At 47.4% G+C, this 22,893-nt stretch overlaps 2 protein-coding genes across 10 annotated transcripts in view; one reads left to right on the top strand and one right to left on the bottom strand.

Moving 5' to 3' along the window:
- The window catches only part of ST7L (suppression of tumorigenicity 7 like), a 103,629-nt gene extending 96,663 nt beyond the window's left edge, over window positions 1-6,966 (top strand). For 4 of the 7 annotated variants that reach the window (XM_030824830.1, XM_030824831.1, XM_030824835.1 and 1 more), the window contains one exon: window positions 4,410-6,268. In XM_030824830.1, the coding sequence (XP_030680690.1) occupies window positions 4,410-4,508 (99 nt within the window). In that variant the 3' untranslated portion in view covers window positions 4,509-6,268. Of the gene's footprint in view, window positions 1-4,409 lie in introns of all 7 variants that reach the window. The other 3 variants (XM_003267987.4, XM_003267989.4, XM_030824833.1) reach the window with 1 other exon arrangement.
- Window positions 383-22,893, bottom strand: part of WNT2B (Wnt family member 2B) — a 62,424-nt gene continuing 39,913 nt past the window's right edge. For 2 of the 3 annotated variants that reach the window (XM_003267986.4, XM_012500512.2), the window contains 4 exons: window positions 15,413-15,633; window positions 14,091-14,368; window positions 13,101-13,365; window positions 383-10,227 (listed from right to left, as the gene is read on the bottom strand). In XM_003267986.4, coding sequence (XP_003268034.2) covers window positions 9,998-10,227; window positions 13,101-13,365; window positions 14,091-14,368; window positions 15,413-15,539 — 900 coding nt within the window. In that variant the 5' untranslated portion in view covers window positions 15,540-15,633 and the 3' untranslated portion in view covers window positions 383-9,997. Of the gene's footprint in view, window positions 10,228-13,100; window positions 13,366-14,090; window positions 14,369-15,412; window positions 15,634-21,062; window positions 21,760-22,893 lie in introns of those variants that run through there. The other variant, XM_030824836.1, reaches the window with a different exon arrangement.

The raw sequence follows: 22,893 nt of genomic DNA on the forward strand, positions 1-22,893 counted from the left end.
CAGGCTCCTGTAATCCCAGCTACTCGGGAGGCTGAGGCAGGAGAATTGCTTGAACCAGGGAGGGGAAGGTTGCAGTGAGCTGAGATCACGCCACTGCACTCTAGCCCCAGTGACAGAGCGAGAATCCATCTCAAAAAACAAACCAAAAGGCACAGAACCTCTCCTTGAGTTTATACAAATTAGGCATGTAATCAGTAAATATGGTGAAATGATGAAAGTATATACAGGAGAAGAGCAGGCCCAAGGCTAAATTCTAAACTACTCATGCAAACATTATAATAATACTAGAGAGTTGTAGAATATACTGATTTAACCTAGTGTTGCAGTAGAAGAAAGGAAGAAAAACTATTTGAACAACTTGGAGGCAGAAAACTGGGGATTTGGCTTTGGAATTTACTTTGTTGGTGACTATTACTTCTCTAGCTTGTCACTCACTTCTCTGAGCTTGTCACACCTACTGGAATAAGCAGAAATTATTATTCTTTGCCTAGGTTAACAAAATGTACATCTCCAGATAGTAAGTTAGTTGCATGATGGCATCTTCTAATTCAGAGGTCTAATTTGTAGCCTATTGGTAAGGAGGCACATTCATATTTCTGGGTGGTAGGGAGCCCACTTTCATCCATTCATCTGCATTCCTGTTCAAACTAGCAACTGTGTCTGCTAACATTAGGTTCCCAGAAAAAAGATGTAAGTAAACCCCAGTTCCACTGAGCTCCTGTGAAGGTACCACCTCCATAGAACTTGGTTGAAGATAATGAGCATAGTTACCTTTTTTTTTTTTTAACTTTTATCTTTTGGATGGCATTGAGAGTAACCTTCTGTTTTTTTGGCCTCAAGTTCCATACTGAATTTTTTAAAATTGCATTTTGAGCAATAACATTTCCCTGGTTGCTTAACCAGTTATACAAGTTGAGACTTCTGTCTCTATGCCTATTTTATAATAGCTTCTCTGGGAGAACAGATGAAAAATAAGCCAGTTAGATATTTTATGAGTATTGAAATCCTTTCCATTCAGAAATGTAAATAAAACAACCAGCATGAGCAATCAGCTTATGTCAGATTCCATGGGCTTGTATTACATAGGGAAATTACAGTGCAACCTTAAACATGCTTCTTAATGAATTCATAGTGCTGTCACAGTTGAATGTAAACCCTTGAGCTTTTCTTTTGTGAAGGGTTTCAGAAATCACCCTTTATAAACTACCTAGGGGAGGGAAGAGAACTAAGATGATACTAACAAATGCTATCACTGGTTTTGTGGCTGCCTCCCTTCCAGCACCAAATTTTGCCAGTTAAGTAAAGCAGAAACCTAGAATATGGCACACGTTTTGGCTTATTCAGTGTACACACACACACACACACACTCAGTGCCACACTGGGTCAGACCCACAGTTCAATACTGTTTCTGAAAGTGGCACCAGGGAACTGCTTTGGAAGAACAAGATTGCACTTATGGTTTTTATCCTCAGAAGTTAGGGAAGTTTGGTTAAGAAGTATGACAAAAGCCCCATAAGTAGCAATTTTTACCTTTAGCAAATGAAGGAAAATAGACACCTAACTAGAGATCATGAAGTCAGAATTTGTCTCCTTCTTTGGCTGCTACTTCAGCACCTGGTAGTAAATTAGAATAAAGTTCATTTATTAGTGAGCTGGTTTTGCAGTCTCTAAAGCTCTTTTGCAGCTCTTCTATTCACTATGGCCTCAGATACGATAAATCTGCTAGCTGCAAAAATTCAATATACCAAGTAGAATATATAGGACCCGTCAAGTTTTAAGTTTAGGAGTGAGGAAAAGAAGCAAGTATTTTCTATTTTAAATTATTTTCTTTTCACATTCTAATTTCTTAAGGCTTTGGCTTGATTTATGCCAGGTTCTGGGCCTGTAAGCCTACATTAATGTATCACAGTACTGGATAGGATATTTGATATCTCTTACTTAGCCCAGAATCTCAAATGATAAGGAGCTGTAGTTAATGATATGTAGCATTTTGTTGAACTTTACAGTGTAGATCTCTGTTAGTCCCTGGGTCTGTAACAAATGGACTCATCCTTGTGCTTTTCCATAGGTGCCCTGATGTTTACTGACATAAATCAAGATACTATGTGGCTCTATAGGGGATGCTGAACCATTTGACAGTCTAGGTGCACACAGTCACCTCACATTATTTAAGCCCTGATTCAGCATTCTAATTTCTCTGTATTCCCCAGTGTATATAATGTGTACTTGCTTGAAATTCCTTATATATTGCTTGTACATTCCTGCTTCTAAGTTTCAGCACATACCAGTTCCTTCTATTTAGAATGCCTTCTTCTGACTGCCCTCAATCAGTTCATAAAACATATAAAGCTATCTTTTAAAAATTCAACTCAAAAATCACCTCCTGTGGAATGCCATCTCTGATTAATCTCATTGACCTAATTCCTTTATTCTCAGAATTCTGCTTCCTAGTCCATTAAACTGTTTCATTTTATTATAATTGTTGCTTCTGTATATTGTCACCCAGTAAGCATAATTATTCTAGGAATGATCATCTTCCTCCAGCCTCTTGTGTCTACTTATTACACACAAATATTTTGAAGGCCTATTGATGACCTTTTCAGTTTCCCCAGAGTTCCAGTTCACCTTCCTTACTGTTTCCTTTTACTTCATAGTTACATTCCTAAAGAAGCAGTGCATGTGTTGAGGGTTGGCCTCCACCTCAGCATGTGTGTGGCAGCCTGCTGAATAGATCCCTACAATTGGGAAGGAGTTAACCCTCTAGCCTGACAATCTCTGCATTCTTACACACCTTCAAGAAGTAGATGTGAGACCAGGAGTAGACCTGAAAATTGGAGTAGGTAAATTTCCATGGAAAGCCAAGTTAGCTTTTTCCTTCCTTTATACACAAGACCTGTGAAGCTGCTGTCATCAGCAGCTCATTCAACACTCTCCTGCTCTGCCTCTTTTTCAGGAGTCAGGGTTAGTTTAAGAAAAAGCCTCTTGCTAGAAGCCATGACCTCGTACTTTTATCCCCTCCATCTGGTGTGTGGCCTCATGGGGCTGTGCTGCTATGCAGGAGGTGAGCAATGGAATTCTTTAGATGATGACTTCTGAGCCCACATGCAGAGGCAGTTGGGGGTGGGAAGCAGGGAGAACAGTGAGAGCCAAGATCGATGGACCAAAAAGAAAAGTCTGCTTTGGGGAAGTCCTGACTATAGGTAGACTGTTTTCATGAGGTGTTCTCCTAGCTCAAGTAGGGGCCCAGGTCAGGGAGCTGCAGCATCCCAGATCTATGATTGATGAACATTGTACTTTTCCCTTCTGTCTTAACAGTTGGGGTGCAGGAGTGGGATAGGTAGCCTATGCTGTCTCTAACAGAAAACATTCCAGGATTGAACAGAAGAGTTCCCCTTGCATATGTCATCTTTTGGAGCTGCTCTTACTCACTGTCTTGTGCCTAAACGGAGGTCCAAATTTTGGATGGGAAAACAAAGGGGTTGAGAGCAGCAAGTGTTTGATCAAGTGAAAATCTGCTGTCTGCCTCATCTCACAGGGGTTTCTCTGCAGGATTGAGACCCCTTGCCTTGGTGTACACAAATTGCTTGCATCAGCTTGAGATCCCAGGACCTTTACCAGGCCACAGGTAGGCATCTATCTGGCCTGGGATGGGAGTTTCTTAGGACACTTATTCCCTGATCTTGCTTTCCTAACCCAGGAGTTGACATCATTTTTAAAAGGAGTGAAATCACAAAGAAAATTCTAATACATACTTTTTTTTTTTTTTTTTTGAGACGGAGTCTCGCTCTGTCTCCCAGGCTGGAGTGCAGTGGCGCATCTTGGCTCACTGTAAGCTCTGCCTCCCGGGTTCACGCCATTCTCCTGCCTCAGCCTCCCGAGTAGCCGGGACTACAGACACCCGCCACCAGGTCCGGCTAATTTTTTTGTATTTTTAGTAGAGACGGGGTTTCACCATGTTAGCCAGGATGGTCTCGATCTCCTGACCTCGTGATCTGCCCGCCTCGGCCTCCCAAAGTGCTGGGATTACAGGCATGAGCCACCGTGCCTGGCCTCTAATACATACTTTCAAAGCCCGAAGCCTTAATAATTTTCTGTCATGACTGCTTCTACTGTGTCTATACATTTAGCATAATTTCAAAAGGACTAGATAAAACAAAATTTTTAATGTTAATCTGAAGGGGAAAAAAGGAATAGAATTAGGAGCCAGAGTTGTTTAAATGTGGAATACGTTGTATAGTGGTCACGTGGTACTGGTGGTAATAGTGGCAGAAATGGCAAAAGAGCCATTGGTTGATAAGGTTCAGGAGGGCCTAGGCTGTTCCTTTGTAAACTGTGCTCAGATATACTCTCCTGGCTGTCCTGGGACTCCTATAGGGCTTGAACATTTTATATCAATTTCTGTTTTGAAGGTGCTGGGACTCTGGTGCCCCCAACCCTGGGCATCCTCAGGCATTGAGGAGAATACACAGGATTTGAAGTCAGAAGACCTAGGTTTGAGTTCTGGCTGAGCCACACACTGTTCATGTGACCTTGGACAAATCACCAAATTTTTCTGAACAGCATCTGTAAAGTGACAGTAACCCCTACCTCACAGGGTTGTTGTGAGGATTACGTATATGCTAAAGCATTTTGCCTATGAAAAAGCTTTTATGAACATTATTGTTATTCCTGGGGAAACCCCACCTTGGAAGCTGTCAAAAAGGACAACTGTAGATGAAATTGTCTTCCTTTTTTCTTCATTCAGCTTAGCCTTTCTGTTTGGCCAGGGCTGCTTACAGGGGCTGTTGGGGTTGAAGTAAAGTCACCGCATTTTGGCTCATTTGGTCAAAGAGAAAGAACTCTAATGTCCAGCTGCTCCGTCAATATACTCATAGAATGGAAGTGAGCAAAGGAAAATTTTAAGCCAGGATAGTTAACAGTTAGGGGGCCAATGGGAGAATGCTTGCCTTGCATTTGCAAATCCAGAATGACTAAAACATCTTAAGTAAATGAGGAATAGCCACAAAGATGCTCAGAGATAATATAAGCCATGAGTGGGAAGTGGGAAAATGAGTTTGTCAATGCCCTCTCTTTTCTATCCCTTTACCTTTGAGGTCAGGGACAGGGCATATTACTGACACCCCACTGGCTATTGCCCTATACCTGCCAATCACCCAAAGAAAATAATAGCTTCTGAGAAAGCTCAATTCACTGTAGCAACTGTGATATATTTACCCTAATAAAGCCACCACTTGGTCTTTTCCAGTGCTTCTCTCTTATGGAGATCATCCCTGGACTCCAAAGCTCTGCAGTTTTCTAACCCAGTTAAGAGTTAAAAACAACCACAGGTCATGAGCAGTAGGCTTGGCAGTTATACCTCATGCAGTCATAGGAGACTGCCCCATCATTCTCAGCACATAGGATGCACATCTCACTATCTCTGGCATGAACCAGCCTTGCAAACTTATACAGGCTCAGCCACTCTGCTTTGGTGGTAATTCTTCACCACTGATCTCTCCTCACCATGCCCTTTCTGCATCCTTCCCCAACCACCCACCAGAGGAGTTCTGGTCCCCAAACCAAAGAATTGCCTGCAGGTTGGTAATGTAACTTTGTAGATATTCCTTGATTAAAGCTAGACCCTATTGGTATCCTTTTTGAAGTACTGGATCGAAATCTAATTGCTTTTTTTTTTTAATTGTTGGGGAGAGGAGGATGAGCAGAAGTCCTATGCAGCCTGAGAGAAGTTCTGTATGTGTCTATGTATGTACACCTCTGTGTGTGTGTGTAACCTCATGGTTGTGCTCAGGCTGACAGGGAGGGCAAAGAGTGAAAAGGAAGCATCTCTTTCTTGTTTTCCAACATTGCTTCAAAGATGCCCAACCCCCGTAGTAGCAGGCAGTTCCCAAGTGGAGGGTCGGGGCAGAGGCCTCCACCAAGGCCATCAATAACCAGGTGTGAGCTACAGGTCTCTGTGTAATGTGAAGCTCTCCCGTATTTCATTTCTGCACCCAGGGGGCGGCTCTGCAGGATTGCTTACGGAGAGCTCTGTGTCTGGCACCTCTCTCCACAAGGCCCAGGCGCCCAGGGTCCCACCGACCTGCCCAGGAATGCATCACATTGTTCTCTGGTGCGGTAATTTGGCTGCAGGAGCTAGGCTGAATGCCTCCCAGGGATGAGAAACATACTCTCCCTGGCATCCTCCCTTCGCCCCAGCTAGCTTGAGCTTCTGCTCTATGACCACTGAGTGCATTTAAATAAAAACCTCAGAAAGACTGAGGAAAAAAAATTCTAATTATCTCTCTTCTGTTAAGCCATGTAGAGACTCGTGTCCTGAGTGGGTCTGAGAATTTGGCAAAGACTTAGTGGTTGGTGTTCTTGATAAGGGAAGTGAGAGAAAGGAGAAGAAATTACTCCCTGCAACAGGAGGAATAGAAATGAAGCAGTGAGTGTTCAGAAATTAGATCTACAGGTAGTTTTGCAAACAGACCCTCAGGGCCAGGCAATGTTTGTTTTTGTTTTTGTTTTTTTAATCTGAAGCCCCTGATTTTATTTTTCCAGCATCACTCTAAGGAAGAGTGTGGATTAGTGCCATTATTCAGGGCTGGTAATAATAAAAGTTAGCTTTTATCTGCAGGGCTAGGTTAAGGCTGGCATTCTTACTTTTACATTAAAAAAACTGGCTACAGGCTGTGCAGCTGAGGTACTTCAGTCATGTGCCTTCTCTAAAGGATTCTTAGATCCTTAAAATATATAGTAGGTTTTAAGTTTGTATCTAAATAGCACTTACTGTAATGTATTATACCTAAACGTTTATTAAAAGTTAGAAGAAAGGAAGGAATGGAAGAGAGAAGAGGGGCTAAGACATTGCTGATCTGAGGGACAGACCTCTATCAAATAGAAGAGGGCTGGGAGAAGGGGTGATTAGAAGCAGAGTGAGGGAACTATATGGAGCCCTGACTGCACCAAATAAAGTTCTCATTTTGCTGCTTGTTCCAAATAAATTAGTGTCTGTTTGTGTAATGCAGACTAAATGCCAGTTGTCCAAAGCCAATCAGAATGCAGAAGCAAGCTAAGAACTAGGAGGAAAAATTAATTGCTTGGCCATCATTCCTTTTGGGGCCACATAACCTCTGTAGTGGGGCTCAAATGGACATCATTTCTCTCACTTATCCACCTTGCTTTTCAAACTTCTCACTCTCTGGACAGCTTGCTCTTTTCTTAACCATTTATAGGAAATTGCAAAACTTGCATCTTTATGAGCTAGAATTTGGAGCCCAAGGAAAAGCAGAGTAGCATGAGATGCCAGAAGAGGCCCATTTCCTTCCACAGGGATGAGAACCAAAAACCAAAGAATAGATAATAGGGTATAGGTAGATTTAAGTCAGGTTGACCTCCCATGGAAGGCATATGCCATTATTTATGTGGTAACCTGCATGTTCTTGTGAGGACAGGGGCTGGCTAGGACCTGAGGCTTTCCCCAGCAGCCTGGCATATAATATAAGGCAGCCTCCTTTGGTAAATTCATTCAGCCCTATTGTTGAGTTCAGACTGACCATGACCCCGTTACCTCTCCACTACCCCAAAGCTTTCCTCAAGATGTCAGCTGTTCTCTTCCCCTCCCATTTCCCCCTCCTTAATCCCGCCATTGGCTCATCAGTTATCCAGTTGACTCCATTCTGAAGGAAGACATTCTCTTGGCCTGACTCACTCAGGCCCATTTCTCCACAGGCATCCCCTTACCGCAGACCACAAGGGCCCTGACTAGCTCATGTTTTGTGTTAATGGATGTGAAACCGGAGCAAATCCCCTCACCAAAAGAAAAACCACCCTAAACTCTCCCACACAGGTCTCAGCAGGTTACACAAATATTAGTCCTATCATCCAAATAAATCTGCCCCTGTGGCCCAGAGCTATGGCTCCCCCAACCTCCTGCTGCCTGTGCAGAGTGAAGCTGCTTCAAAAACATATGAGGACCCCAAGGGATGTTGGAGAGGAACTTGGGAAAGACAGGGGCCTGTATCCAGAATTCTTCATGCAGGCTCCTTAATCTACAGACTTTTGTTAATACTTTATAGTCCTAAAGAAGGACTGTTCCTAGAGAAGTCATGATGGGCTAGACCAGCCAGGGGCTTTGGTGAAGAGGATCTGCGGGCTGGAGTTTGGGGCATAATTAAAACTCTGTCTGACAGCTGGGCACAGTGGCTTGCGCTTGTACGCCCAGCACTTTGGAAGGCTGCAGTGGGAGGTTTGCTTGAGACCAAGAATTCAAGACCAGCCTGGGCAACATAGTGAGCTCCATCTCTGAAAACTGTTTAAATTAGCTGGGCATGATGGCATGGCCCTGTAGTCCCAGCTAATGGGGAGGCTGAGGTGGGAGGGTTGCTTGAGCCTGGGAATTTGAGGCTGCAGTGAGCCATGATCATGCCAGTGCACTCCAGCCTGGGCAACAAAGCGAGACCCTATCTCTAAAACAAACAAACAAAAAGAAATAAATAAAAAGAAAAAAAAAGAATAGGTACGTATCCTCATTTTACAGATAAGAAAATAGAAGCTCAGAAAATTTAGCTACCTTGCTCAAAATATCAAAAGAAAATGGCACAGCTGTGATTTTTAACCCAGGTCTGTCATAACTGCAAATTTCTGTACCACTCTGCTGCTTTAAGATATCAACAGGCAAAAGATAACCACTGCCCAAATCACATAAAAATAGGACATCAAGATTTGGGGGACTTCATGTCCTACCTCCAGCTTACTAAGCCTGCTATCTCTGGAGATTCCACTACTGCAAACCTAGTTAGGCAATGGGTAATAGCATAGAAGAAACCCACCTCTATTTAAGCCAAATGTGGAGTGAACAATGATAATCACTAGGACTTGGAGAGTCACTAAATAAAGATTTGTTGAGTAAATGGAGGAAGGCTGCCTTCTAAGCTGTGTATCACTTTGGCCCCAACCCGCAGCACCCCTTCCCACTGTAGCCACTGACTCCTGCTCCCAGCTTCAAAGGCTAGGATCCTCTCATAAAGAATTACCAAAGCCAGAGATCCCTACCTGCCTAATATATACTGATGCCTCATGTGGGCCCTTGAGATCAGACCTGCTTACCTGCTCTCCCACCATCCATGAGTTGCCTATCTTTCCTTTACTCCGTGTTTCCCCAAACCTGGCTAACCTCCAGAATAATGCATGGGAAGAAAAAAAAAAAACAAAACAACACAAGGCCTGGCCAGACTTACTATATTACTCTATCCTACGAGTGTTCTAGGGTGTTCTAATGATCTGTTAAGCATGGGAACCACTGCATTCCACCTCAGTTTGAACAGGCAGCAAGTAAGCAAAAGAGGCAGTGCTGTCCAATACAGGTTGAGAATGGTAGAGAGAAAAAGAGAGAATGGATGTGTGTTTGTATAGTTATGATTCTTTTTCTTCTACAAAACACAGCAGTTTATAAACATATGAGCATGTGAATGGAACCTTGTCCACTATGGCTAACATCTCAGGCTCTCAATAATAGAATGTGGTAGCCTAAGATTTTCTTTTGGGGTACCAGGTAGTTCTGCTCAAACTGACTTCAGAGAAGGGACATGCCATTCATCTTTGTCCCATCTAACTTTGGCCAGGTAGAAACAAAAAGAAGCTCTCTACAGGTACCCTTCCTCTTGCACACCAAGGAAGTATCAGGAAGCTGGTGCAAAGGAAAGAAAAAAGGAGCCTCAACTACGTATTTTAGTGCAACTCATTTCACTCTAAAGATCCCCTATCTCTTCTACTCTCCCTTCAAATCTCCAGAGCGGGAAATCAGGGAGCTTGCTCAGTTTCTTATATCCCCTGACAACTCCTTCCCAGGGCTAAGGAACCAGCCAGGACACCATGGTCCCTATGGATTACTCTCTACATCCTTAAATAGAAGCTGTAGCAGCCCAGGGTGGAGGGTGGAGGAAGGTGTGCATGCAAGGATCTTGTGCTTTTGAGTTGAGAGGCTTGAATTGGAGGGATGAGTGAGGTATCTGTGTGTTCAGGTCTGGTCCAGCCACTCTGCCTTCTTGGGGGCCTTGCAAGTATGGACGTCCACAGTATTTCTGCATTCCTTGCACCGTACAGCACAGCACCAGTGGAATTTGCACTCACACTGGGTAACACGGGTGACTCGAGTTGTGTCGTACCCTCGGCCACAGCACATGATTTCACAACCGTCTGTTCCTTTTGAAGTCTTGCTGCAGACACGGCCTGCAGTGCCTAGGGAACCTGGGTTGGGGAAGAGAGGGAGTGAGAACAAAGTTATCTCTTCAGCTGCCCTGGATACCCTTATCCACATTCTCAGAAGGAAGATATATAAGAATCGCTTTTTTGGGCTGGGCACAGTGGCTCACTCATGCCTATAATCCCAGCATTTTGGAAGGCCAAGGCAGGAGGAATGCTTGAGTCCAGGAGTTCAAGACCAGCCTGGGAAACATAGCAAGCCCTGTCTCTACAAAAACTTAAAAAATTAGCCAGGTGCCGTGGGCATGAGCCTGTAGTCCTAGCTACTCAGGAGGCTGAGGTGAAAGTAACACTTGAGGCTGGGAGGTCGAGGCTGCAGTGAGCCAAGATTGCACCACTGCACTCTAGCCTGGGTGACAGTGAAACTCTGCCTCCAAAAAAAAAGAAGCATGGGCTCTGACATCATATCGTCTGGATTCAAATCCCAGTTCTACCACTCTTAGTTGTGTGATTTAGTCAAAATGAAACATTAACTTAGTTTCTCATATGAAAATAAGCACAATAATAGATTGTTAGATATAATCTCTATTCATCTGAAGAGGTGAACTGATTACCATGACTGGCTGGAGGCATATTCCTAAGGAATTCCTAAGTAATATCGCTTGCATTGTTATTATTACTATTATCCCTAAGCATTATCCCTTCCCCTTACAGTGGAAACTCTAGGATAGGGATCATGTTTTCCCTATGCATAGGGAATGCTTAGAACCTCATTCTGACTGATTTTAGCAAAAGAGATCCTGCCAACAGATCATAAAATCAATAGACTTTTGGATGAGTTGGGCCCATGAGAGCATCTACTCTAACCTTTTCCATGGTTAATAAGGATCCAGAGATGGGAAACTAACTAGCCTAGGTTCAAAACGGAGAATAGATTAACTGATTTCTACAGCATTAGCCTCCACATGTCACTGGGATAGGGGAGGAAAATGCTAGAACTTCTATGTTTTTTTATCTCATCAATTTAAAATATTTATGTTTTATAATATACATATTCATATAGTGGAACACAGGTATAAATAAATATACATATAATGGAGATATATGCTCAAATTGTTTTAATGATAGGAGTAAAGGATCCAGAATGTTAGGAGACCACTGGTCTGGAATGTGGACTGACTAGGTCTACTGTATATGTTAGTCTCCTAACTCCAAGGGCTGGGTGTTAAGTCCTCTTGGGCACCAAAAACCCCTTCTACACTGTGGAGCTGTGCTGTCCAGGGTAGCAGCCACTAGTCACATATGGTCTTTTACATCTACATGAATGAAAATTAAACTAAAAAATTTAGCTCCTCAGTCACATTAGTTATATTCCAAGTACTCAGTAATCACATGTGGCTAGTTGCTACTGTATTGGACAACACAGATAGGAAAACATTTCTATCATCACAGAAAGTTCAACTGGACTCTACTGCTTTGGAGGGAATTCCTGGCTCTATATTCTTTCTGGGATGACTTATATTCTTTGAATTCCAGGCCCCACTTTGGGTTTTAGGAGGCCTAAATCCCAACACACATTTGACTTATCCTCCTCCTAACTCCAAAGTTCCTTTCCTAAAGGTGTATTTTCAGTATGGTAGTATAGGTTTACACCTCAGATGTTATGGAATTATTTCTAGGTATCCAGAGAGTGACCCTCTGAATTAGACCAAGTGGGAGGAAAGTATACTTAGTGGCAGTAAATCACTAGGAAAATCAGAAGGGCTCCAACTTTTTTTTCTTCTAGCACCCTACAAAGTATACAGACTACTTTCTTCATTAATTGGGTAGAGCCCCACCCTTTTTCTGTGCCCAGTTTTACTCCAAGCCACTTGACTCTTCCAGGAATGACAGTGATGGGTGAAAACAGTACCAAAGATAGCTGAGGTTTTTTGGCTCCACTTCACCCAAGTCCTGACTGCTGAGCCTGTAGAAAAGAGCCTGGGAGCCCCACGACAATAACCAGAGGAGAAGAGTTCTGCTGCATTGCATGTTCCTAGTTTAACTTATCTGAATCAGAAATGTGAGCCAGGATGGTAACTTTCATTCCTTTGGGGAAAAACCATATCACCTTCCAGCACCTCCAAGAATCCCACCACAAATACCTCAAACGGACTGAAAAACAACCATTTGCTGCTTTACCTGCCTTTGGTAGGGATCTCTTCTTCATTTCTTTTTCAGCTGTTTCAGAATCTTCAGTGGCAGCACACTGGATAAAAGCCTTTCAAGGACGTCTTTCTAGCTTTAATTTCCCTTAGAGGGAACCTTTACCCAGCAGATTGATCTGTTCTCTGTCCCCGGGACAGGTCATGTGCTTTCCCACCTACTACTCTCTGATAAGAAATTGCCCACTCTTCTCTCAAGCTATCCAGATACTCCCTACACTTCAAGGAGCAGTTTAAATTCTAGTTTCTTTTTTTTCCCTACATTTTCAAATAAACTTTTATTGATTTCTCCAATCATCTCTCTTTGCATTTGTCTACCCATTATGTCTCATTTCTTTAAGTAGATTGCAAAGAGCCAAAGGCTTAGGGCTGCATCGCATGTTTCTGTGTAGCCTACACATTGCTTAAAACTGAAAACAGGTAACTAAGTTAAACATACCCTGAATAATGCCTACTGTATCCCAGATGCTGGGATACAAAGGAGCAATGCATGACCTCAGGCCTCAAGGAGCTAAGTAACCTCCTCTCTACTTGGGCAGCACTGGGCCTGGTGGACTGCAACAATCTCATGACCAGGTGTTCACGTGGAGAGGAAACTGCCTCCTCCCACAGCACCCCCTTCCCTAACTCCTGAGACTGAACAGACCATGATTAACCAGGGGTGCCTGCACTAATAACTGGGACTCCATGTCCCCGCCTGCCTTCCTTACTCACCTGCAGCCTTGTCCAAGACACAGTAATCTGGAGAGTTGTCAAAGTAGACAAGATCAGTCCGGGTGGCACGGCGATAGCCTTGGCGGGCTGCGGTGAAGTTGGCACCATCCTGGGTGGCCATCACCTGCACAGCCCCATCATAGCGCCGCCGCAGGTAATCACCTGTGCGGCGGAAATCTGAGAGTGCACGCCAGCAGGTGCGCAGAGTACAGGAACCACTCACGCCATGGCACTTACACTCCAGCTTCAGAAACCGCCGCACAGCCTGCGGGAGGGGGAAGGCAGTCAAGGGAGAGGTAGCTGGTCAGGACACATTTTAGTCATCCCTAGGGCCAAAAAGATGAGTGCTCTGAGATAGGCTGGACCTGGCCCTGGTTGGCCGATTGAGCTCTTGGTTGTTCTGTCCCACATCAGATCCCACCCATTCTTCCTGATCAAGTTCAAGAAACTCTTTTTCCAGGAAATCTTCCTGGACCAACAGTGCTTTCCTTTTCATGACAGCCCACTGAACTTCAGAGCCACAGGATTCTGTTCACGATGACAGTGTGCTTGCACATCCTCTACTTTTCATGTTTTAGAGTGCCAGGTACCATGCCTTCTACTTTAGTAGTGTGCCATTTTCCAGCATAGTACTAGGCACATAGAAGATGTTCAAATACCAGGGAACTGACTAGAACAACCTCTTATCCTCTCAGTCTTTATGAAGGCAGTTATTTTCCTTCTTAAAAAGTTACTTCTTTTCTCCACCTTTTCCTACTTTCCACCTATGTGAAGACTCTTCACGCACCTGGTTGAACCTAGGCATTCCTAAGCTCCCTTGCATTTAGTGCTCCTGTCCCAGGATGTTGGGGAAGTGACTTTTGGAAGTCACTTTTGGAAGTGACCCAGAAGCCTTCAGCTCTTCCACCTTCACATTTATTTAGTCCATGGTCACACATACTGGTCACCCCCAGCAAATATGAGTGTACTTACACAGACATGAGTACTGACCGTGCGACCACAGCGGTTATTATGTAAGTTCATGAGGGCCCGGGCATCCTTAAGCCTCTTCTCCTTGGCATCCACGAAGGCCTTGGCAAAACGGACACCATAGTGGATGTTGTCACTGCAGCCACCCCAGTCAAAGTCCCCACGCTGGTCATGGTGTCGGCCACGGGTATAGGGGTCACAGCTGCACACACTCAGTTCACCTTGGCTACAGGCACGAGTAATAGCGTGGACTACCCCTGCTGATGAGATGGCATATACAAAAGCTGCCTCTCGGCTACCTAAAGAGAGAATTGTAGAGGTGTGGTTCAGGAAAGAGGGCCATGTCTGTCCCCTTCTTCAGCCCATACAACCTCTGACTCTGAAACCTCTTCCCTAATTTTCTTTCCCAGAGTCACCCCTACACCCCCTTTATTCAAGGTGCCTTTCATTTCCAAGAGCATTCCCCAGAGTATCTGACCTCTTCCCCTCAGCCCTCACTACTCTCTATCCACTTCTTTGTATATCTGACCTTTTGAGCTGACCTATACTCTTGTTTCCTGCCAAATTCCCTGTGTCCATCCATTGAAAAGTCTCGTGGTGAATCATCCCCTCCCACTGAGTGCCAGCACTGGCTCAGCTAAGCCTGCCTTAGTCCACATTCCAGGCCTTTTCAGGCCCACTCTGCTGGACAGTTCCCCCACAATGGAGACCCCAGCCCAGGGGTCAGCCTGTTTAGAGATCCATGCTACCTTCCCTTGCCTGCTTGCTCTCCCTCCCTGCTCTTGGAGACTGATGAATTATTGCCCCTGTATGCCTGACACCTCCAGATTCCCATCTTGTTCCCTTTCTCCTAGTTTACTGTCTAGCTCTATTTAGCTTTTTTGCTGAGCTGAGGCCAAGCCACTGACTCTCCAAATATTTACATATCACCTTTCTGTTTATCTTTTGTTCCCATTACTGTAGTGTTGGGAGTGTTGGGGTGATGGTAGTGATGGTGGTGTTAAGAACAGAGGGCCTATCATAGACCTCAGCCTTACAGTACATGGTAGCCTCCCAAGCTGGGGATTGGGGAGGACAAGGAAAATGAGGGAGAAAGATGGAGGTTCTAGGGAATGCTTTACCTTGGTCTTGTCCCAGAGCACTAGGATTTAGAGGAGCCCCTGTCTACAAATCTAAGGTGCTAAGAGTCTGTTCCCAATTATATCCTGGGCTCCACCCACAGTTCTTCCTCTGATTATGAAACTGTGTGGGAGAGGAGAGGGGAGATCTTGCCTACTCTTCCCACTCACCACTCCCAGCACAGAAAGGGAAGGAGCTGACAACAGGATGGAAGAGGCTCTTACTTCTGAGCATGACACGGCCAAAGACGGTGTGGTCCCGGTCCAGGGTGGTACAGTTCCAGCGGTGGTGGCGGAATTGGTGCTGACACTCTCGGATCCATTCTCGGGCACCCTCGCCCACTGAACGCATGATGTCTGGGTAACGCTGGCACAGCTGCCGCTGCCGGCTCACCAAACCAGGGATATTGTCACAGATCACTCGTGCCCCCAGTGCCCCAATGTACCTGCAAGGCAGAGATGGCCCTGTCAGAACATCCCAGCCCTTTTTCTGCATTGGGAGGGAATAAGGAAGGGGTACGTTTAGCATCCAGACCTTGAAGACATTCTGTCCCCTCTCCCTAACCCACATTCCATAAAGCTGATGAGTAGAACCATTTCCCACAGTTCTGAAGAAGTATTAATAGTTATACAGTCGCGGAGAGAGTAATTGAGTGGCCTCCCACCATCACCAGTTCCCCAGCCAAAGGCCAAAGTGACATACACTCCCAGAACTCAGGCTAGGCATGTGTCACATACACAGAAGCTGTGGGCATGTCACACAAACTCATTGTCTGTTTATTTAATAAACATTAAGAGCTTCATGGAAACATAAACTAACAAAATAAGGGTCTGAGACAACACTCTTATGCTCCCATTAAGAGGGATGTCCTGCATGGCTGGTCCACGAAGATATGGTTTGACAGCATGGGGATGGTGACAGGGAGGGGCTTGTGGGAAGAGACATAGTGAGCAATCTGAGTAACGTTTACAGCTCTAGTCAGACCCGTGTAACTAAAAAAATCCTCATTCCCAATAGTGAGGTCTGGGGAGGAAGATCCCACCCTCTACCCTCCTCCTGAAACCCTTTATTTCCAGGCTCCAGGGCCTTTCTTAACTAATGAACCTTTTAAAACCATCTTCCCCAACCCGGATGGACCTGCACAGGCTGTCTGCAGTGGGAAGCCAAAGGCCAAGATAAGTAAGAGGATGACTCTCCCCACACTGCAGTCTCCAGTGTGTCCAATATGAGCAATTAAAAGAAGGTCAATTGAGATGGGCTACTAAAGAATAGGTGGGTTGCCAGAGTCATTATTGTTTCTCAAGGCAATATTTTCTCTTCACTCAGTTTTAACCCTGGATCCCACCACAAGCCTCAGGAGGAATATTTCAGAGAGAAAACAGGAGTATATCACCCTTTTTCCCCAAGAGGCCACTAAACGAGATCTGACCCATTCACCCACTTCCTCCAGCTCAACAGCCCAGCTCCACTTGTCATTCTCTTTCTCTCCCTTTAACCCCATAGCACCTTCCTTGATTTGCTGGGAACTTTCTATTCTTCTGTCCGGAACGCATCAAAGGGCTGCCCTCCCTCCCCTGTTTTGAACAGGTGGGGCCACGGAGAGCAATTGCTACTGCAGACAGAAAAGACTTGGTTTGAGCTATGAATGAGCCTGTGGTTTGGGAACAGCCCCAAAATGGGCCTAGAAGTGGGTGAGGAGAAGGGAGGGCAGCTGGTGTGGAGAGGGGAAAAGCTAGACTGCCTTGGGCTCTGTGTCCCCCCCTACTACTCCCCTGCATTCCCACAGCCGGCCCTCACCCACAGACTGGATCACCACTGGTGACACCAACTCAAACAAACACAAGGAGGGCTGATGCTTGCCTCTTCGGGAACTCAGCAGGGCTGATGGGGCCCATCTGTCCTGGGGAAGGGGTGAGAGGGCTGGCCCTCCCCTAACAAATCCCATGGAATCAGCGTCCCCAGCACTGTCCATCAGGGCAACAGCTTCCAGGAACAAACAAAATAAACACCCCAGACAGGGCCAGGCCGGAAAGGCTGCCTGACGCACAGCCCAGAGTTACACCCACTGCTGTGGTGCTTTGTTTGGAGAATCAAGACCGTTGGAGTTGGAGCTTGTCCCTGTCTCACCACCGTTCAGCTTCCCTAGTTCAGCCCAAGTACTGCTCTAGGCAATGGGTGTTTGTTTGTTTTTTTGTTTTTTTTTTTTTTACTGGGGCTTGGGTGAGGAGGGTTGGATGGGAATGAGAGACCAATAACCCAGTCCTCGTGAGACAGTCTGGAGTGGGGCAGGCCAAACTCGGGCAAAAAGTCCTTCTTGTGGTCTGACTTAAATCCATTCTGCTGCAGCCCACATAGGTCCTTTTTATTACATCCTCACTGAGTGTGGGAACATCTGTTCAGTATCTAAGATGGGAAGATAATTAAATGTCTCTATTACCATCCTTACTCCACTAAGTAATGCCTTCAAGACTCCACAGAGCATGGCGCTTGCTTGCTCTCCAGTAGTCAGCCCCTTGTAGTTAGTGTAGGGAGCCTCCAATAAAGCTGAGCCTGAGGCTAACCACATCTTCCTCTCAGTTCAACACATGCCTGCAAAATGTCTACCATGTGCCAAGCACTGAGCTCAGATGTTAGGGACACAAAGATATTTAAGGCATGTCCTACCTCATGATCTGGTAGAGTGTTACATGCCCCGACTCTAGCTTTGTTTTTTCCTTCTGGAAGTTCTTCACTTCCTTCCCAGCTTCCTGCCCCAGAATGCTTCTCTTCACCTGCTTTTGGCCAATTCACATCCCTTCATTTGACAAAGTGAGGCATACACTACTCTAGCCCCTTGCTACTCAAAGTGTGGTCCCCAGAACAGCAGTATCTGTATCATCTGGGGATTCGTTAGAAACGCAGACACTCAGGCCCCACCCAAGGCCTACCATAACAGAATCTGCATTTCACCAAGATCCTCACATGGTTTGGATGCACTGCTCCACAAAGGCAGGGATTTTCGTCGGTTTTGTTCACTTCAATATCCCCAGTACTGAGAACAGTGCCTGGCACATAGTAGGTACGCAATCACTACTTGTTGAATAAACACCTAACTGTTCTGATTTATCCCCAACTCCCTTCTCCCTCTAGCCAGCCATTAACTCCCATTTCCATTACAGCTTTACTTGTCAACAGTTGCCAGCCTATCTGCAGATGTTTTATGTTTGTATGTTAAAGACACAAACGGGCTAGGGATCCGCTTTTTTTTTTCTTTCCTCCTTTCGTGTACAGCCCCTAGTGTACACGGTTCAGCCCAGCACATATAGAACTTTGAACACAGGGATAACACTATTAGCCTCCATGAATCTGCTCTTAATGCCACAGCATCCCTCACTTTCATTTGTGAAATAAGGATGATAATAGATCCCATCTCACTGGATTATTTCAGATTGACAAAGATCATGCTCATAAGGTGTTTGGCCATAGTGCCTGAAGCTCAGTAAGGGCTTATTAAAAGCAACTGCTGTTGGTAACAGTAATGCTAACAATATGATACCACTTTGTGTTTCTCTCCCTTTGTGAGCCTATGAATACAATCCTGTTCTTGTGATTCCCTACATCCAACCCCCTACAGAATGCAAAATGAAACAGGAAAGCACATGCTGGAAGCCCCCTATTTCTTGGTCTGTTTAGGATAGATAGAGGGAGGGCAGTGGTTAGAGAGTAAGCGGAAGAATCTCAAGCTACGAGAAAAATCCAACTATTAACTGGTGAAAATGATGGCCTTCTGCTCCAGGGTGGAACATGAACACACCAGAGTCAACAGGCATTTCTCTTCCACGGGTTGTACAGAACATCAATCTTGCTGGTTTTTTCTTAAGAGAAAGGCTTGGGAGCTTAGCCTGCCTTTAGAAGGTAGCTTTTCACCTTATCCCACAAGTGGTGATCACTGAGGCAGGCATCTGGGCCTGTAGCTATGACAGGTGTGGAGCAAGGAGGCCGAAACAACCTCTGTACCCACTTCCCATCCTGGCCCTGTTGCAGCCTTCCTCCTTTTCACAGGGGCTGCTAAGTCACTCTGTGTGTCACCTCCCTCCCTCCCTAGCTCTTTCACCCAGGAATTTTTCCAGAATTTTTAATATGAACCACATCAGGGGAGGGTAGTAGAGGGAGAAAGGAAAAGGGAGAGGGAGTAGTCAATGGTACAAAATGGGGACGAGGAAGACCCCCATTTGGGTCTTTAGGAACCACTGTCAGGATGCTGAAATTACCAGAGTGACACTTCCTCACCCAAACACCAATTGGTCCCCAAGACTATATCCCAAACTGGTAAGAAGCAATCAAGAGTCCCAAAAAGCAAACAGCTATCTGAGCCAGATAAAGATGGGCAGCGGTTACTTCATGTTGTCTCAACAAAGACCCTGAAGATGCCAAGTCCCCAGCCAGACCAAGCTCATAAGGGCAAAAGGTAGCTTTGATCTCACTCAGAACTTTGGAAGGTTTTTCTCCTCATCCCCCTTCTCCCCTTTCTCTTTCTAAAAGAATGTTTCAAGCCAGATGTAAGATATAGGCCTCTCTGTTCCCCCATCCAGAAACCCCCCTCCTCGCCTTCCCCAACACTGCAGAGATTTAAAAAAAAAAATCCAAAAGAGATTTTTCTGAAACAGGAAAACAGGGGGTGGGGGTTGGGATAAGGAGAGATGCATCTTGAAATGATAGGAATCTGCAGCCCAAGCTGGCGGCCCCTCAGCCAGCTACCCCTCACCCTTCAGCCAAGATTCCAAGTCAAGAGGAGAAAAGCCACAGGGTGCAAGGGGAGAAGAGACCACATTTGGGGGAGGGGGGCTTGCACGGGAAGAAGAACGGAGTAAGGAAAGGAAGGGGGGCACTGCCTGGTGGAGAGGGACAATAGCCTAGTCCAAGAGGCCAGTTTGATTGCGGGGTGAAGAGGAAAGACTGAGTCTTTTCTAGGTTCAACTCTCCCTGCCTTGCCCTCTCCCCAGGGTGGGGAAGAAGGGAAAGCAGCTTCTTCTCCTAAGGGAAGGTGATGAGTGCCATCCAAGGAGTAGGGGGCAGGGAGGATTCTAAGAAGAACAGACACCAGACATCCAGTGGATCTGTAATGCCTTTTTGCCTCATCTGCCCTCTTGTGAAGTGTCTGGAGTCTAGGGCCTGCAAGAAATCTGGGGAGGGGGTCTCTTAGTACCTTGGGACTCCGCAGCCCTCTGGCTCTTGGAGGGGAGAAATGGGAGATGGGAAAGAATAGGAAGACGGGAGGGAGACAAAGTTTCCAAGTGACATCCTCAAAACGGTGGCTGAAGACAAACGCCTAGATAATGCAAACCCATGCGTTTTGTTTATTTTAATTGTGGGAGTTAATGGGGTAAATTTTGCCTCGATTCCATTTCTAAGCCTCGGCTGGGTGCTGCTGCCTCACCAAAGCCTTCCTGTGGTACAGGTGGGCTAGACTAGCGAGCTGCCCCTTTCTCCACCTCTCAGAGGGCGACCTTAGGCGATTGGAGCCCTCGCGAAGCTATTGCGGGCCCCGGAAGGTTATTGGCTCCTTGAACTCACCCTGAGGGAAACTCGGAAGGTAGCTTCTGCCCTAAGGAGCTTGAGCTGAAATAGAGGGGGTACAGCACATGGAGGCCTAAGGAGCCGCGACCACCGGGCGTCCTTGCTCCGAATGCCCAACGCCTTTCTCACCAGTCGTGTAAGACGCGGCGCCTCACCCTCCCGCCACCCCGAGACTTCAGATTTCAGTGACAGTCCTGCCCGAATCGTCTCCAACTCCGTCGAAGCAACAGCCTGGTCCCGTGAGCAGCCAGTCCCTCCAGGCGCCTCCGGCCTCTCCTACCAAGCGCCTCACCCGCCCAGCCTGAGAGCTACACTTACCACCAGGACGTGTCTACGCGGGCCGGCAGCGTCAGCAGCAGCAGGAGCAGAAGGCAGGCAAGTCCTAGGCGGGCCGAAGCCCGGGAGCCGTCGGGGGCCGCGGGCGACGGCACAGGGACCGGGGCGCTGGCGCGCCGAAGCGAGAGCTGCGCAGCTTCCTCCGCACCACCCGGTCTCAGCATAGCTCCCCGAAGACTCCCGCCGCGCAGCCCGGAGGGGCGTGGACGGGGCACCTTCTGGGGGTTCTCAGGCTGCTCCTACCTCACCCCCCTGGGGGGCCATGGTGTTCGCCGGCGGCTGGGGACCTAGGGTCACCTGGGGTCCAGAGCCCGGGAGCAGGATCCCGGAGAGGGGCGCAAGTTGCGATGTCCGGAAGCCGACGACGGCGCGCCGAACCCGGGGTCTGGGGCGCGCTGCTTGAGCACCGGGTGCGGTGTCAGAGGGTCTGCGGCGCTGAAGGGAGCTGCGGGCCTAGTGTGCGGACAGCCCCTTCGGCCGCGGGCTCTCATTGGACGGGACGGGGCGGGGCCGAGGCCCGGGACACGCGCGGCCCTTAGGGCGGCTCCGCCCGCGCCAAGCCCGGGGCGCTCCGCGACGCCCTAGGTGTAGCGGCCGCCTCCGCCCCTCGGGGCTCCCGCGCGCCACCGCGCCGCACCCCCACCTGCTCCCGCACGCTGCGACGGGACTTCGCGGCTCCCTCCTGCGACCCGAGCGCCCAGTCCCTGCCGACACCGCGCCACCGGGTCCTAGCGCCCTTCACTCAGCAGCCCCACTTCTGTGGGTGACGGCCAGGCTGGCGGAGCGGGAAGGGGATGCGGGCACTTCCCTCCTGTCCCCGACCTACAGTGACATCGGCGCTGAGCACGAAGGATGCACTCATTTCCTCCATCCTTGCGCTTCTGTGAAATGGGTAGAGTCCCTGCTACCGGGAGTTGGAGATCTTAACTACCTTTTCAACACTGCCTACAGGGGCGCCGTGGGCAGTCGGCTTCGGGCAGGGGATGCTTTCAGCTAGAGCTCATCGCCCCTGCTTCTTCTGACCCACTGCACCCCCCACCCCCAATGCATCACGTTTAGACCTGGCTCCTGCCTGCCCGGCCTGCCCGGCCCGGATGCTTTTCTTTACAGACCAGGAATCTACTGCCGACGCTAAGGGGGCACCTGCGGACTCCCCCCGCCACCCCTTACTCCTGGGCTCAGCGGAGCTCAGTCTCTCCCCGCTCCCCCTCTGTGCCTCGGTCCTCCACCCTCTCGGGCGGGGCTGAGAGTATGAAAGAATCAGAAACAGCTGGGAGGTTTTCCCGCACCAGAGGCCAGGGTGGGGGTCCTGCCGAGAGAGTGGAAGCCCTGGAGCTTTTTCCCTCCTTCGCCTTCTCACCCTGCCTCCTCCCCACTGCTCCCTCACCCTCCCTCCGCCCGCACAGCGCCTGGGGGCGTGGTAAATCGGGAAGGGGTGGGGAGGTGCAGTCTGCCGAAAGTGACTCTCCTCTCCCCACCACCCCAACCCTCAAACCTTCCAGGATAGCAGGTACAGGCCCTGTGGGCACAGTGGCCCTTAGTCAGAAGTAAAATTCTTTTTAAAATCCTGGGCTTTCCAACTTCGAGAGTTCAGAGTTCACCTGGGGTCTGGCTCCAGTCCCTTCTTCAGCCTGAGTTTCTCCCACCTCGCAGGTGTCTTTCCTGCCTCCTCATATGATTTTAAAGTCCTGGTGTAAACAACTCACTAGTAACTGCCGATGCCCCCAACTGCAAATTCACTGTCAGTCCTTGATTGGGGGTGGGGGGCGGTGGTGGCGTTAGAGGTGCCTCCCGAGTGTAAGCAGATGGGGTG

This window comes from Nomascus leucogenys, chromosome 12, assembly GCF_006542625.1.
Source record: "Nomascus leucogenys isolate Asia chromosome 12, Asia_NLE_v1, whole genome shotgun sequence".
In the NCBI taxonomy this organism is placed as follows: Eukaryota; Metazoa; Chordata; class Mammalia; order Primates; family Hylobatidae; genus Nomascus; species Nomascus leucogenys.